Below are 16,762 nucleotides of genomic sequence, written 5' to 3'. Positions count from 1 at the left end.
TGTTCACAATTACATACAAGCACTTGTTGGATTTCAGGATGTTATCACGGTTATCGTTCTAATCCTGAATGTCTGAAGTCTTGACTGTTTTATTCTTCCATTCAGACACTCTGGGATGTTTCGCTGACGGTTGCTAGCAGTTACCTGAAATATTTCACCTGTTCGGTTCAGAAGCGTCAGTAGATGAGAACCGCTAATGCCAACACACTGCTGTTTGTCGTTAGCTGTGTGTTGTTAGCTCAAATAGAGCTAAAAGATATATAATTAATTAATGTTAATTAATGAACTAGTGTAGCGCTGTTGGGTGTTCAGCTGGCTAGCTAGCGGTTAGCAGTTTAGCTGTTTAGATGTTCTTCTACGTAAGGTAATGTGTTACTCTTCGTTCTCTTCCCAGCCTGATCTGCTCAACTTTAAGAAAGGATGGATGACCAAACTGTACGAAGACGGTGTGGTGAGTCAAACGTAAACACGCACGTCCATATTTGCTGAGTCTATCTACATACTTGTATTTCAAATGGCTACTATTAAATTCCAGACATTAATATGTACCTTCTAACGTTCTCTCTTTCTCTCAGTGGAAGAAGCATTGGTTTGTTCTGACTGATCAGAGTCTGAGATATTACAGAGACTCCATTGCTGAGGAGGTGTGTGTGTGTGTCTGGGGGTTTTAGTATGTGTGTCTGTGTTTGAGAGTCTGTCTGTGTGTGTGTGTCTCTCTCTCTCTCAGGTCTTCCTTTTTGTAACTCCAGTCCAAACTCTTGATTTTCCTCCTCTGACATCACTTCCAGGCTGCAGACCTTGATGGAGAGATCGATCTGTCCACTTGTTATGATGTCACAGAATTCCCAGTGCAGCGGAACTATGGCTTCCAGATCCATGTGAGTCCCACTGCTCGGTTACCATGGAGATTTTTTTTCTGGAAAGAATTTAAATACTTGAATTGGACAGATTAAATGACAGCAGTAGGAAAACTGAGCACTGTGAATAGATTCTGTAATCAGTGCTACCTAACACTTAGTCCAACCTGAAGAAAAGAAACCATGTTATACAATCAGCAGTATTACTAAAGCATCCCACTCTACTGCAGTTGTCCCTGCACACACACACACACACACACACACACAAACACACACACACCAGCGTGAGCCATGTCTACTGCGTGAGCTGGAGATGCACCTCACTCTTCTCTGACCTCTCAGTCACAGCGATGATCTACATGCTTCTCATGTTCTTCAGACATGACGGATGTCTCTCTGTCCCACGCTGTCTGTGTTCGTGGTGCCACTTGAGGTTTTACAAACAGCTGTTGTAACTTGAGCAGTTATGTGACAGTTTTTTAAAAAATGTTTCTTCAAGTACCGTGAACTGCATTACCCAGAATTCTTCATGGTAGTCTACTGGATTAAAGAAAATAATGCAGAGAGCTCAATGTCTAGTACATTTCTAGAGCATTTAGATTGTTTTGTCACTTGTCATGTTTTTGTTGTAGCAGTGTTTGTTTGGGTAAGCCGTATATATTTCTTATTGTGTGTGTGTCATGTCAGTGTGTTGTGTTGTCTGAGCATCACTATTTATTTTGAGTTGCCTTGAGTTTATTTTCCGTTTGAGGTGTTCAGTTGTGTAGCTCGTGTGTTACGTTAACCTGAACGTGTGTTATAATTCAGTGTTTTGTATTTTTTGATTTGGGCTCTAGGTTGTCAGACTGTTGTTGTTTTTGTTCAGCAGAGTGTCTGTGTTGGTGTTTGTGTTGTGTGGTGTTGCAGGTCCTGGTGCTTTTCTGGTTCTTTGCTGTTAGGAATGTTTCCTGATTATTTTAGTGACATCAGAAATAGCGGGTTGCGTGATGTCTCCTGCTCTCCATTAAAACCACACTAGAGCCAGAAATGAATAGTTCAGTATAACTACTGGCAGCCTGCGGAGGGGAGGAGAGTGATGGGCATAAAGAGGAGTTGGTAGAGAGGGGTAATGAACAAATGATTAAGCTCCAAAACAACAAACAGCAAACAGTACGAGTCGGCCAATATATGCGTAGTAAATAAATTCAGTGTTGGATTTTGATATGCTGATTTCACAGAATACTGCATCTGTGAGCCATATAATATATTGCACAGTAATTTTATTTTCTATATTACATATATACACTCTTTTTGTTATATTACACAGTTTCTATATATGATACACTATTTTTATATATTACACAATATTTTGTATATACCTTTTCTAATATTTCTGTATTTTTGTTTTTATATATTGTAGTGTTTTTATATAACTGTGTGTGTGTGTGTATATGTATATGTATGTGTGTGTGTGTGTATATATATATATATATATATATATATATAACACATATTTTTATATATGTTACAGTGTATTTTTATATAATTTATTACACTGTTTTTGTATATTTTTAGACAAGTTTGCTGTGGGTTTTCTTATAAATCAACTTTTACGTGATCCAACAAACACACATTTTGTCAAATTCTTATTCTATCAGTAAATGTCAAAGCACTTTTGTAAGTCGCTGTGGATAAGAGCGTCTGCTAAATGCTGTAAATATAAAATAATATAGTTTTTAACCATCACCCTGAGTCTGCCAGTGTGTTTATAATGTATAACAAATGCACATCAAAATAAGTATATAATATGTAAAATATAGTAGAAATGTGTGACAACATAATCACACTACATAAAATGTAACTGTAATAACCTTTTTTCTCTTATCTGTCACTCAGAGTAAGGACGGAGTGTTTACCCTGTCTGCTATGACTTCTGGGATACGACGTAACTGGATACAGGCCATGATGAAGAGTGTGCGGCCGACCATCACGCCCGACGTCACACGGTGTGTGTTCACACCGCCGTATCACTGAGGGTAGTTTTGTAGTTTAGTCATTTGGTATGGTATGTCAACTTTAGTAGTTCACTAGTTTGGTAACATTCTTTAGTTTGGTACAGTAATTTGGCTTTTTAGTAGTGTGGCAGTTTAGTAGTAGTGGTCGACTTGTTTAATCTGCTCTTTTGTGATGAAAGCCATCAGCCAAAATTTTGTTTTTTTCAGTACCTGAAAAAATCAGTTTACTTGATGCATTTATATAGTTGATGCCTTTATTTAGTTGATGCATTCATTTAAAAATAAGTGCCGTCATTATATAATCAGTTATAAAATCAGTCATTATGTTTCAGTTATTTTAATATCAATCCTTGTTTGTTATTATAATATCAGTCATTATATTACCAGTTGTTATGCAAGTCATTATAATACGAGTTATATCAATCATTATATCAGTCATGTATCAGTCATCATAATATCAGTCATTATAATATCAAATATTGGCATCAGCCATTGGAAAAACCCATATCGGTGGATCATTATTTAGTGGTTTGGTACTTTAGTAGTTTAGGAGTTTGATGCATGTGTTTTGAGCCCTTTTTGTGGTATAACTCATTTCTCTCCATTCAGCAGACAGATCCTAATCAAAGTTTCTCGTTTAAGTTCAAGCAAGTGTGTGAAAGTCAGTCAACAGTGTGCTTGCATGAATGGAGGGGCCATGCTAATCCCCTTGTTGGTAGCTACCCTGGGTGGGAAATGGCTATCGGCTAATGAAGTAGTTCGAATAGAAATAGTGTTCTATGGCTCCGGCTTCTCCTAAACTGAGTGTTAAAAAGCAGTGATCATTTGCTCTGTGATTGGTTTCCTTTCCTCTGGCCAAACTTTTCTTTATCTCATCCTTTCCACTTTTCCTGATCTGTTCACAGGAAAAACGTCTCTCTCAAACTTTCTGTTCTCAAACCCAGGTTGGAACTCCTTCTCAGATGTGTGTTGTGTTGTGGGTGTGTGTTTATAAAGGCAGAGTCTGGGTGTGTGTGTGTGTGTGTGTGTGTGTGTGTGCATGTTCAGTGATGTCATTGTTGAGTAATGTCTCTGCAGAATGTTCTGTTGCTGTCTGTGATCAGTTAGCTGCGTCTGGCAGCGCACTGGGTACTCAGGTCAACGCTTGTTGACTCATGTCTGGCACTTAAATTATGCAGGCTGTTCATTCTGTCATCCATCAGACTGCCAGTCACACACACAGACAAAGGACCGATAGTGCTAGTGGAACCAGTACAGGAAGAATTATGAACTAACACTGCACACTGCTAAAATGCTAAACACGGCACGCTGCAAACACTGCACATTGCTATATGCTAAACACTTCACACTGCTAAACACTGCACATGGTAGTGTTCCCGTCTAGATTCCCTCAAGTTATTATGGGGCGTGGTGCCTCTCTGGATTCACAGAGTGCGTGCGTGTGTGCGTGCGTGCGTGTGTGTATTGGAGGGGGGGGGGCTGTTTTTCCTGGTCTGCCCATACAGTCCGACCACTGAAGGAATGTGGGATATTTTTGGGATATAGACCCCTTACTGACTCCTCTCTGTGTGTGTGTGTGTGTCTGGGATTTCCCCTCCTCTTTAAGGATAAGAATATAGCTCTGCATAAGCCCTGTTTTAGTTCACACACATACACACACAGACGTGCCTTGCAGTGTACAAATTCCACTGCCTGACTCTCAGCTGTCATTATCTCACTGCTGTTATATTGACAGACACGTGTGTGTGTGTGTGTGTGTGTGTGTGTGTGTGTGTGTGTGTGTGAGGATCTTTGTGAGCTGCAGCTTGTCATGTACTCAAACCAGATTTCTCTCCTCTCCTCTCCCAGTTCTCTCCCACAAGAACAGAGAGCAAACCTTGACTTGACAAAGCCGACCCCAGAGATCTCCCAGACTACTCACACCCCTAAGGTTGAAGTTCAAAGGTCCTGTGATGTCACAGGAGACTCAGCCTCACCCCACGAGCAGCGGAAGACCCGGGTTCGTGACCGCAGGCGTGAAGGGAGGTCCAAAACCTTCGACTGGGCGGAGTTTCGCCCGGGACAGGCTAAGGAGGAGCCTGAGCGACCCACGAGGGAGAGGGTGGAGACTTTAGATATAAGCTCCTCCTCCTCTCCATCTTCTGTTTCCTCGCCGGTCTCCTGCTCCGTCTCGGGGCCGATCCCTGGATCCCACTCTGAGCAGGAAGAGGAAATGGGGCAGGACGGACATCACTGCTTTCATCCATCGCTGTCTCTGCCTTCCACAATGGCTGCTGCTGTTGCAACAGTGACAGACGGCCAGCGCCAGCGCCCCCTAGAGGAGCCGCAGGGGCAGGCGCACGACCGGCCCCAGATGGAGGTGGACAGTGCAGCTGGAGTGGGAGGGGTCAGTGGACCCCGAGGAGGCAATGAGAAGCCGGACGTACAGGTGGAGATTGAGCAAAGGTGGCACCAGGTGGAGACCACGCCCCTCAGGGAGGAAAAACAGGTGCCAATTATAGGCAGTGCTGCTCATCTGTCCCCTGGAGACAGAACCCCTCCACAGGAGCTAGCTGCCCGATTGGACAAAGAGGTTTGGTTGCCATGGTTTTAGTTGTTTACTTGAAGCCAAATTTAGCCTGTTGGACAATGAAATAACAGCATTTATAGATGACACAATTATATATGATATTCTTCTCTATTGGAGGTTGTAAGTGCTTTGTTTGTTTTTCTTTGTTTTCTTTGTAGTTAGGGCAGACACAGAGGGAGTTAGCAAGACTCCAGGAAGAGAACAGTCACCTTCACGAGCAGTTACAGGACGCTCGCAGCCGCGAGCACAGTGCCCGGGTAACACTCACGCAAGCGCACTGATGACATTCTTCTTTGAAGCTGTACCACCTGTTTGAGACTTTTTATTATTAAATAAATAAAAAAACATAATTAAATTCATAATACAGTAGTGTGATTCACAGTAGAGCAGTCTGATTTTGCCTGGTGTTATTTCCAGTAGCGTATAACTGCTTTGTGTTGTGTGAGGCACGTATCCCTGCTGCTGTGTGCGGTTACTAACTGTGGTGTGGACCTCCCTCTCTGGGCTCTGACTGGGGGCAAGCAAGCTGGACATTCCAGAGAGGCTTGGGGCTGTGCTTTCTCCCTCTCCGTCCGTCTGCCTGTCCGTCTGTCTGTCCTCTTCTCATAACTTCATTTGCATGACTTTTGGACTCTCTACTTTTTCATTCTGGTTTATTTTGTTCTGTCGGCTGTAGTCCACGTCACTTGTCCCAGCATTCCTAAGGTCTGTCTCTGTTCTGTGTACACGTGTAGTCTTCAGACAGCTGACCCACGCTGTCAGGTCAGGTAACGACCTTTGACGCACCTTTTCTATTTATTTATTTATTTATTTATTTTTAAACTTTTCATCTTTTTTGTGCTCACTCAGTTTTTGTTTGTCCCTCATGCTGTAATGTGGGAAAAGCACAGTGGAAAGCTTGTAAACAAACAAACACTCGGTTTCCAGCAGCAGACCCCAGAGTTGGAGCTCTCCAAGCCTGTCGCCGCGGAAACAAAACGCACAAACCCACTAACCACACTTTCCTCTTCATCTCTTAAAGAGCACCACTGTAGCCGGACAGCCTTCATCCGCAACACCCTCTTCAGCCTCACCTCAACAAGCTCCATGGCAACGTCTCAGCAAACTGAACCAGGAACTGAAGGCGGAGCTGGACGCCCAGCGAAGGAAGCAAGATCTGTCCAGTCAGCAGGTCCACACCCTGAGGCGGAGCTACAGCGAAGCCCAGGACGTCATTGGCCATCACGAGGCCGAGATCGAGGCATTGCAGGCCAAGCTTGCGTCGGCCATGGCAGAAACGGTGGCCGGCGAGCAAGTGCTGGCGCGCATGCGCAGCGAGCTGAGGCTGGAGCAGGCGCGTTGCCGCGAGCGCGAGGAGGACCGCGCTCGCAACGAGGCCACGCTACGCGCGCAGCTGCGTGATAGCGAGGAGCGTCTCCGCGAGGTGGAGGCCACCCTGCTGGAGAAGAACCAGGCCCTGCGACAGCTGGAGAGACAGCAGGCACTACAGAGGGACCAGGAGAGTGAAGTCCAGAGGCTGCAGGACAAGCTGACGGAGGTCACCGGCCACCTCCTCGCCGCCGAGGAGGCGCAGGCTTTGAGGGAGGAGCGGGAGAGGAAGGAACAGCGGCACCTGGAGGAGAAACACCAGAGGGAGCGTCTGGGTCTCACCCGCAGGCTGGCGGAGTCGGAGGAGAGGAGGCACGAGGTGCAGGACCATCTGCAGGAGGCGCAGGAGCAGTTGGAGGCGCTGTTGAAAAGGGGTGGGGAGCAGGTGGGGTCGGAGGTCAGGGAGGAGGTGGAGCTCCTGCAGCGGGAGCTGAGCCAGCGCAGCAGCGCGGTGGAGGTCTTGAGGGAGAGTGTTGCGAGGTTGGAGGAGGAGAAAAACCTCCTGGCCTGTCGATGCCAGGAGCTGGTGAACCAGATCACGGAGGCCGACAGGGAGGTGGCAAAGCTGAAGCAGAGAGTGCAGACGGAGGAGGAGGACTACTACTCCCTGGAGCGCTCGTACGGGCGCGTCTCCGAGGAGCTGGCCGAGGTTGGCCGCGTGCTGCGGAAGAAGGAGGAGGAGGTGCAGCACCTGAAGGAGATGTACGAGCTGCTGGTGCAGCGCAAGGAAGAGGACCTGAAGGAAGCCTGCGACAAGATGGCCACCCTCGGGAGCAGCCTGGAGGAGGCGGAGCACCGTCTGCAGGTGAAGGCGGAGCTTCTCTCCCAGGCGGGGCATGAGAAAACGGAGCCCTGCGAGGCGGAGCGAGAGCTGAAGGAGAAGCTGGTGGTAGCGGAGGATCGGATTGCCGAGCTGGAGCGGCTCCTGGAGGCGCTGCGGCTGGGATACGCAGACCTCAGGACGGAGCGACGGCGGTCCGAGGAGAACCTTCTCCACACGGCAGTGGGAGAAGCATGGCGCCACATCTCCCATCCCACCACCTCGTTGACTCTTGCAAGGAGCAGCTCGGAGACAGAAGTGTCTCTCGCAAAGCGGCAGAGAATCCGATTCGCCAACATTCAGTGTCAAAAATATCATCAGTCGCAAGGAACGGAGCGGTTCCAGGACCTCACGCAAGACACCAGACCAGTCCAGGATCTGACCCAGGACAGCATCCAGTCTCACAGCGGCACGGAGAAATTCATATCCATCATCCAGGGGCTGGAGAGTCAGCTCCGAGCCACGGAGAAGAAGTTGCGAGACATCGCTGCGAAGACGCAGAACCGGCAAACGCAGGCAGACGCTGCCGAAGACCAGCCAGAACAGGAAGCACCAGGAAGCGGTAGCACCAGCCTGGAGTACCAGAAAGCCTTGGTGTTTGTGGAGACGTGCAGGCGAAAGTTGAGGGACATTCTTAGCAGTCAGGCTGACGGCAGCGCTGCAGAAGCTCAGGTTCAGGCTCTGGAGGAAATTGGCCAAGACTTGCTCAGTGCTGCCTTACACACTCATCAGCTTGACAGACCACTTGAAAAGGTAGACGATCGCTTGATAAAGCTGTTCGCCCGGATGTTGGCCTTCGAGGGCATCGTGTTGGAGAAGATGGCGTTTTCTCTGCAAGATCCAAAATCGGATCTAATGCAAAGTCTTGCTGAGATACACAGACATGCTGATGACATGAAGAAAAGCCACCAGGGTTACCTGTCGATGGTTTACATCGACCTCCTGGCACAAAAGTTCCTGCTTGAGAGAATGCTAGTGGAGGACCTGGAGAAACATCAGCAGGTCTCCAGAGACAGCGCAGACAGCGTGCAGGCACTTAGGGATGGTGTTGTAGATGAGAACCTTCTTCACAGTGCCTGCTTCAGTGTCCAACTTGCCTACGAGTTTGAGGAGCTCCAGAGGCACCTGCTTAAGGCAAACGAGGCCATGCAGCAGAGGGCTGATGTGGTGAAGGAGGCGGTTAGTGCATTAAACGCTCCCGAGACCACGTGCTCAGAGCAGATTGAGAGACAAGAAGCAGAGATTCTCACTAAAGAAATTGTAGAGAGACATTTAGTGGTAGCTTTGCAGTCTTCTGACAGGGATGCGGTACCGTCCCTGCAGGCCGAGCGAGAGGGTTTTGTTGCTGAGCTAAGGAGACAAGCTGAGGTTCTGCACTGCCTGTCCCAACAGGTAGAGAGGACCGCCGAGGAAGGTAGCAGCATAGTCCGCTCTGGATTTGCAGAAAAAATCCAGGCCTTCTTGGGACCCAGTGACACGGGAACTCGTACATGTGATTCCCTCTGCATGCAGGAGGCCTTGGTTCAGGCACAGGTAGCATACGTCGCCTGCAGGCTTCGGGCCGACCACCAGAGGGAGCTGTCGCTGTGCCGGGAGACCAGTCACGGCATGGCCAGCTTAGTGCAGGAGCACGCCCAGAGCGTAGCAACCATCCGCCAGCGTTACCAGAGGAGCCTGGACCAGGAGCGGCTCAGCTTTGCCGAGACCCTGACCTCCCTACAAGACGAGAACGGAGCACTGCGAGGGGAGGTGGAAGAGCTCAGGAGCAGACACGTGGAGGAGCTGGCTCGGGCGGAGCTGGAACACGGCACGCTGGAGACGGAGGGAGCAGAGCTGAGGCACGAGGATCGCATCCGAAAACTGGAAGAGGAATTCCGAGAGAAAATCCAGCAGCTGGAAAGGGCGCACCAGGAAGAGATCCAGAAAGTCCACGAGCGTTACACCGAGACCATCCGCTCTCTCGGAGAGAGATTTGAGACAACGGAGGAGGAGGAGGGCACGTGCCCTATGGAGGAAGGAGAGAAGCCTGAGCAGGAAGTGATGTCACTGCTGCGAGGCCGTGTGCAGGAGCTCGAGCTGCAGATGAGATGCATGCGAGATGAAATGGAGAACAAGCCAGCGGACGGAGACGCCGTCGGCCTGCGAGAGCAGTACCAGAGCGACCTCGACAGCCTCAAGGTTCAAACCATCACCTTTCACCTTTTTAAACTCACCTAGAAGCTGATGTTTTGTGTGGGTAGCATCTCTGCTCGTTCGGCGTGCAGGGGCTAGAACAGGTGATTTGCGGAATATGATTAGAAAGCATGTTGCTTTAATAACCTAATAACCCTGCTGATCGACGGTCTGTGGTCTTAGACGAAGCAAAGTTACATTCAAATGATCTTTAAGGTCAGAATCAACTGGTGAGAGTTCGTAGAACTGACCAGCGCAAACGTGGTGACCACTACAGTGCTGCTGGTTCCAGTACATTTCACATTGCTGGTTTTCTTCGTCCTCCGTCATCCCATTGAGATTACAAAAGCTCTGGTCTCCAAGGCCGAGTTCCCATGCTCCTAAAGATGGAAGAACTATAAATATGACGGGAATGTATTCCAGAGTGGCTACAATGAAAGAGGATAGAAGCTTGGTGCCTTCTCAAATTAAGATGTTTAGGTCTGTGCTGCGCTAGCTGTGTTGGGCTGAAGTTAGGATAGCTGGAGTTAGGGTTAGGGTTGCGTTGGGCTAGTGTTGACCATTCTTACTTGTCAACTGACCACGTTATAATCGCCAGGTAAATATTAAGTTTGTCAGATGTTTAAATCCCGAACGGATGACCGTAAAATTGATCTGTAAAGCAGCTACAAAAATACTCCCATAAGTTTCATCAAAACTTTTAATGTGCATCTTTAATTGGACTGTGTGGTTAACCTGTCATGGAAGCACTGGATGGAAGCCTGTATGATATGACTCCAGCTCTCTCTGGTCCTTTCCGTATTGCTCCTGCCCGCCTTTCCACTGACTTCTACGGGCGTAGTGTCCACTGAAGTCCTCGCTGTGGACAACACGCTGTCCTGCTGGGATGAGTGTCAGAGACACACTGTTTATACGGTATCCAGTCACACTTTAAAGACATTAGAATAACATAAAGTGATGGGAACACATTCCATTGCTCACGTGCAGACATACTGTTTAAAAAGTCTCGAGCAGTATTGAATGCTCGCAGGTCTCATGGTGCACGTGTACATGATCTGTGAAGTCTTTGTATCTTTTCTCTTATTGCAAACAGCAGTAAGTCTTAAAAGATTAAACTGGATCTTTTAATTCCAATTCAGATCTCATCTGCACAGCAACTCGCCAATCCCACCAGATTAACAAGGTCTAATCTGCATGGTAACTGTATAAACCGTGGCGTGGCTTGTCCCTGCACGGATTGTCTGCCTTTAATCTCCTCTTTCGCTCGTACATACCTTCATGTAAACAGACCTTCTTGCCTGTACACACACTCACCTGTGCGTTCGCACACACCTGTACATACCCTCTGACCTTCTTTATAGCATTCGTGTACCTGACATTTCCAATGTTGCCACCGCCCACCCTCTTAAACACATTGATCTGCATTACACACACTCACCTGTACATACACACACACACACACACCATCTCATATCAGAGTAAATTTATGAATGGAGAGACATTCCCTGTAGGTGTGTAACCATGTGTAAAGCCACGTGTGTGACAGTTTCTCTAAGATACCATGATGCAGTCAAAGACAATGTGTTCGTGTTTATATCTTACAAACAAGCCTTGTCCCAAACCGTGTTAATTATGCGTGCGTGCGTGCGTCTGTGTGTCTTTCTCTCTCTGTGTGTATGGATAATGGTATGTTTGGTTGTGTGTGTTTTCTTTCGCTGTACATTTGTGTGTCTGTCACTGTGAACGTGTGCGTGTGTAGGAGACCTGTGAACGCGGTTTTGCGGCGATGGAACACACTCACCAGAAAGTGATTGAGGACCTTCAACGGCAGCACCAGCGAGAGATCAACAAGCTGTTGGAGGAGAGAGAGAGACTGCTGGAGGAGGAGACCCACGCCACCATCGCTGGTAACGCACGCTAGACACGCCTCTGGACACGGACCCCAGCATGAGCTGCTGTGTGCTCATATCAATGCTCATTCAGTTATTGGTGTGTGTGTGTGTGTGTGTGTGTGTGTGTGTGTGTGTAGCGATTGAGGCAATGAAGAATGCTCACCGTGAGGAGCTGGAGAAATCTCAGCGAGCACAACTGAGTGGAGTGAGCGCGGACATTGAACAACTACACACGCAGTATGAGTGAGTGTGTACACACACACAGACTAACCATAGACTCACTCACTGCTGAGTTGTGTACCACACATACAGTATGAGTGACATATATACACTTATAGACTCACTCACACACACACACACACACTCTCATGCACACACTAACCTTGGGCCTGTAAACAATATTAGCGATTATTGCAATCATTTAATATCAGTGGCGATATTAAGGTAAATTATTGTTCTATTTGTTTTTATCACATACTAATGCCGTTTACCACTGATTTGTGTGTGTGTGTGTGTGTGTGTAGAGAGGAGTTGCAGTCTATCCACCGGGAGCTGGAGGTGTTGTCTGAGCAGTACTCTCAGAAGTGTCTGGAGAACGCCCACTTGGTCCAGGCGCTGGAGGCCGAGAGACAGGCACTGCAACAGTGTCAAAGAGAGAACCAGCAGTTACACACGCACAACCAGGTACACACACACACACACATACATACATACATACATACATACATACATACATACATACATACATACACACACACACACACACACACACACACACACATTCATACACATACACTCACACACACACACATACATACATATACACATACATACACACGCACATACGCACATACACGCACACATACACACACGCACGCACGCACACACACATACATATACACATACACGCACACACATACATACACATATACACACATACGCGCACATACACACACACACATACATACACACACACAGGCCCTGCAACAGTGTTAGAGAGAGAACCAGCAGTTACAATTACACACACACATTTTTCAGTAACTCCTTGTGAAACCTTTACATAAATCTTTATATGGTTGCTAGGACATGCCTGACGTGTGTGCGTGTCTGTGTGTTTTGAAGGAGCTGAATAATCGTCTGACAGTAGAGATTACACGCATGCGGTCCTGCTTCAGTGGAGAGAAAACAGGTTCTCTAACGCAGGGCAAAGACCTGTACGAATTGGAGGTAATAAAACAGATATACACACACACACACACACACACACACGTCGACACGTACACACACTTTGCTTTGTGTGCTTTTTTAGGTTTTGCTCCGTATAAAGGAATCGGAGATTCAGTATCTGAAACAGGAGATCAACTCCTTAAAGGATGAGCTCCAGTCTGCACTGCGGGTAATGCGCGCACACGTTTTGTGGAGCACCCTGACTTTTCTCTTATAATAATCTTATTTTTGTACAGAATAATTAGTTTCCATCCTCGCTGGGTTTCTGTGTGTGAATGTGCACATTTGTGTGGGTGTGTAGGATAAAAAGTATGCTTGTGATAAGTATAAAGACATCTACAGAGAGCTGAGCATCGTGAGGGCCAAGGCTGACTGTGACATCACCAAGCTGAGAGAGAAGCTACTGGCTGCCACAGAGGCGCTTGACGAGAGAGAGACAGACAGGGGCGCTGTTACCACCGGATACGGTGAGAGATGCATGCGCACGCACACACACACACACGCGCGCGTGCGCCCCCCCCCTCACACACACACACACGCGCGCGTGCGCCCCCCCCTCACACACACACACACACACACACACACACACACACACACGCACACACGCGCGTGCCCCCCCCACACACACACACACACACGCGCGCGCCCCCCCCCACACACACACACACGCGCGCGAGCCCCCCCCTCACACACACACACACACACACGCGCGCGCCCCCCCTACACACACACACACACACACACACACACACGCGTGCCCTCCCACACACACACACACTCTCTCTCACACACACACACACACACACACACTATCTCACACACACACACACACACACACACACACACACCTTGCCCAGTGTGAGTGAGTGTGAGCAGGGCTGGTAGATGACAGTAGATGTGGCGCTGCCTTTTGGACCGAGTACCGTGTGACACTACTGTCACCTGACCTGTAGCATAAACACTGCCATGATTGGCTGCTGCTACCACATGACCTGCAGTGTAAAACTCTGATTGGCTGCTGATGTCACAGAGGAACACTGGTAGCTGGGTTGGGTGAGCTATAGGGGACTACATATTATACGTAATACAAAATACATGAATTATTATATATTATTGTGTGTATGTATGTATGTATACATGCGCGTGCGTGCGTTGTAGATATCATGAAGTCGAAGAGTAACCCCGACTTGCTGAAGAATGAGCGCTCCAGTCTGTCCAAGCCGACCCGTGGGGTCAGATCGAAGGTGAGGCATCTCTGGTGACTGTGTGAGTCCAGTGGGTTGACGATCATATTTAAATGTGCCGTAGTGTTAAAGTTCGTGTGAGTGTGTGTACTGTACCTTAAGGTGTGACTCATTTACATATTGCTCTGTCAGTCTGTGAGTGGGGATGTTCCATGGAATAGCTGACCCCGCCCTGATCAGTGATGTAGGTATAGTAAGCAGTTGGATGCCATTCACAAATTTGCATGCCCCTCCGTTTTCCCCAGCATGCCCCTCCCACACTCTGGTCTGAAATTATGCTGATTGGGTTTCATCACCACTGTGATTCCACTAGTGATTCAGTTTACCACTTAAGAAATTCAGTTCAGAATACTGAACTGATTCATTTTAGGATACTTCAAACATTCTTTCTTAAAAACAATTTATTGGTTTAGGTTGGCTCAAATAGACATATAATCAAACTGGATATACTAACCACATTTATTTAAATCTTTATTTATATCCTACATTAACCAAGATAACAAACAAACAAACATCAGTATTCAGCAAAATATGTAGTGCATGTATAGTGTTGAGTCTGGTTCAGCGTGAGACAGCCGTGAGGGGTTTGCATGTACAGTGTGTGTCCCTGGGAATATCCCCTACACCTGCACCGCTTGGATGTGTGTTGACCACTGCTCGTGTGTTCATCTGTACAAACACTTTAGATCTGTTGCTTGTTTGTTTTGTGTGTTGTGTTTTGTACTCTTAAAATAATCATTGTGTGTGTGTGTGTGTGTGTGTGTGTTTATAGATGGTACAGTTTTGTTGTCCATTATGGGCTGCTATTCATTTTTTTAAATACATAACATTAGCACACATTTTAGTCCCCACTTTACCACACACTTTAGCACACACGTTAGTCCCCACTTTAGCACACGTTAGTCCCCACTTTAGCACACGTTAGTCCCCACTTTACCGCACGTTAGTCCCCACTTTACCGCACGTTAGTCCCCACTTTACCGCACACTTTAGCACACGTTAGTCCCCACTTTACCGCACACTTTAGCACACGTTAGTCCCCACTTTACCGCACACTTTAGCACACGTTAGTCCCCACTTTACCGCACACTTTAGCACACGTTAGTCCCCACTTTACCGCACACTTTAGGCCTCACTTTAGCACACTTTGGTCCCATGTTAGTCCCACTTTAGCACACACTTTGGTCCCACGTTAGTCCCCACTTTAGCACACACTTTGGTCCCACGTTAGTCCCTACATTAGCACACATTGCTCCCACATTAGTCCCCACTTTAGCACACATTGCTCCCACATTAGTCCCCACTTTAGCACACACTTTAGTCCAACTTTAGCACACTTTAGTACCACGTTAGTCCCACGTTATCACACAATTTAGTCCCACTTTCGCACACTTTAGTACCACGTTAGTCCCCACTTTAGCACACTTTGGTCCCATGTTAGTCCCACTTTAGCACACATTAATCCCACTTTAGCACACTTTAGTCCCACATTAGTCCCCACTTTAGCACAATTTGGTCCCATGTTAGTCCCACTTTAGCACACACGTTAGTCCCACGTTAGTCCCCACTTTAGCACACATTAATCCCACTTTAGCACACACTTCAGTCCCCACTTTAGCACAGACTCTCAGCACACTGTTATAAGACCCAACTGTAGTAGCTTTTCAACAGCGACAACATTGTCATACCATAAATGCCTGATGTAGGTCTTCCTATGTGATTGACAGCATTTTGATGCACTGAATGTTGATCTTCACAAGCCATTGTGATCTTAACCAATCCATTCTGGTAATGTAACATTTCCTTGATTATTCTTACACTCGTTTGCCTCCCTTCTTCTCTCTTGTTTCCAGAGTCTTAAAGAGGGACTGACAGTGCAGGAAAGAATGAAGCTGTTTGAAGCAAAAGACTCCAGGAAGATATGATACACACACACACACTCTCACACACACACACAAACACACTTATCACCACACACACTAAGGAAGATATGATCAGCTTTCTTACACACACACACTTATCACCACACACACTACGGAAGATGTGATCAGTTTTCTTACACACACACACTTACCACCACACACACTAAGGAAGATATGATCAACTTTCTTACACACACACACACTTATCACCACACACACTATGGATGAAACACACAAACACCCTCCCCTCCCCGACAATCACTCACTCACTCACACTTAAGGGATTCAGAAATCTGTACGTTTACCTTTTTCCTTCTTTACTCTGGACGTTATTGTGTATCTAAACAGTTTGAGTTTTGTACTGTAAGTAATTACTCAGTATGTGTGACCTTTTCCATGTTATTGTTGATTTAGTGATCTGACATATTTGATATCTGAATATTTTCTCTGCTTTCTTTAACATGACATTTTAAATTCAAATGGTGAGTGTACATTAGTGATTTGATATTACACCTCATTCATATCATAAACATAACAAAAGGCTATCCTTTTGGGCCCACTCATGCAGAATGATTGTGTCTGTGTGTGCGCGCACTGGTGAGTGTGTGTGTGTGTGTGTGTGTGTGTGTGTGTGTGTGTGTGTGTCTCTCTGATGGAGACATTTGCTCACTGCTGTAGTTTTTTGTATAACTTTTAG

The 16,762-nt window shown here is 46.9% G+C and overlaps 1 protein-coding gene across 4 annotated transcripts in view; it reads left to right on the top strand.

The window, feature by feature from the left end:
- Nucleotides 1–16,142, top strand: part of si:ch73-103b11.2 (myosin-10) — a 37,899-nt gene extending 21,757 nt beyond the window's left edge. For 2 of the 4 annotated variants that reach the window (XM_035530756.1, XM_035530759.1), the window contains 16 exons: nt 395–451; nt 576–644; nt 789–878; nt 2,733–2,842; nt 3,757–3,795; nt 4,700–5,423; nt 5,579–5,677; nt 6,442–9,786; nt 11,540–11,687; nt 11,810–11,915; nt 12,197–12,356; nt 12,795–12,899; nt 12,982–13,068; nt 13,201–13,366; nt 14,058–14,143; nt 15,997–16,142. In XM_035530756.1, coding sequence (XP_035386649.1) covers nt 395–451; nt 576–644; nt 789–878; nt 2,733–2,842; nt 3,757–3,795; nt 4,700–5,423; nt 5,579–5,677; nt 6,442–9,786; nt 11,540–11,687; nt 11,810–11,915; nt 12,197–12,356; nt 12,795–12,899; nt 12,982–13,068; nt 13,201–13,366; nt 14,058–14,143; nt 15,997–16,068 — 5,463 coding nt within the window. In that variant the 3' untranslated portion in view covers nt 16,069–16,142. Of the gene's footprint in view, nt 1–394; nt 452–575; nt 645–788; nt 879–2,732; nt 2,843–3,756; nt 3,796–4,699; nt 5,424–5,578; nt 5,678–6,441; nt 9,787–11,539; nt 11,688–11,809; nt 11,916–12,196; nt 12,357–12,794; nt 12,900–12,981; nt 13,069–13,200; nt 13,367–14,057; nt 14,144–14,275; nt 14,328–15,996 lie in introns of all 4 variants that reach the window. The other 2 variants (XM_035530757.1, XM_035530758.1) reach the window with 2 other exon arrangements.
- Nucleotides 16,143–16,762: the final 620 nt, after the last annotated feature.

This window comes from Electrophorus electricus, chromosome 10 (assembly GCF_013358815.1).
Source record: "Electrophorus electricus isolate fEleEle1 chromosome 10, fEleEle1.pri, whole genome shotgun sequence".
NCBI lineage: Eukaryota > Metazoa > Chordata > Actinopteri > Gymnotiformes > Gymnotidae > Electrophorus > Electrophorus electricus.
Note: the sequence above shows the minus strand (reverse complement) of the source record. Positions and strands in the feature narration are given on the sequence as shown.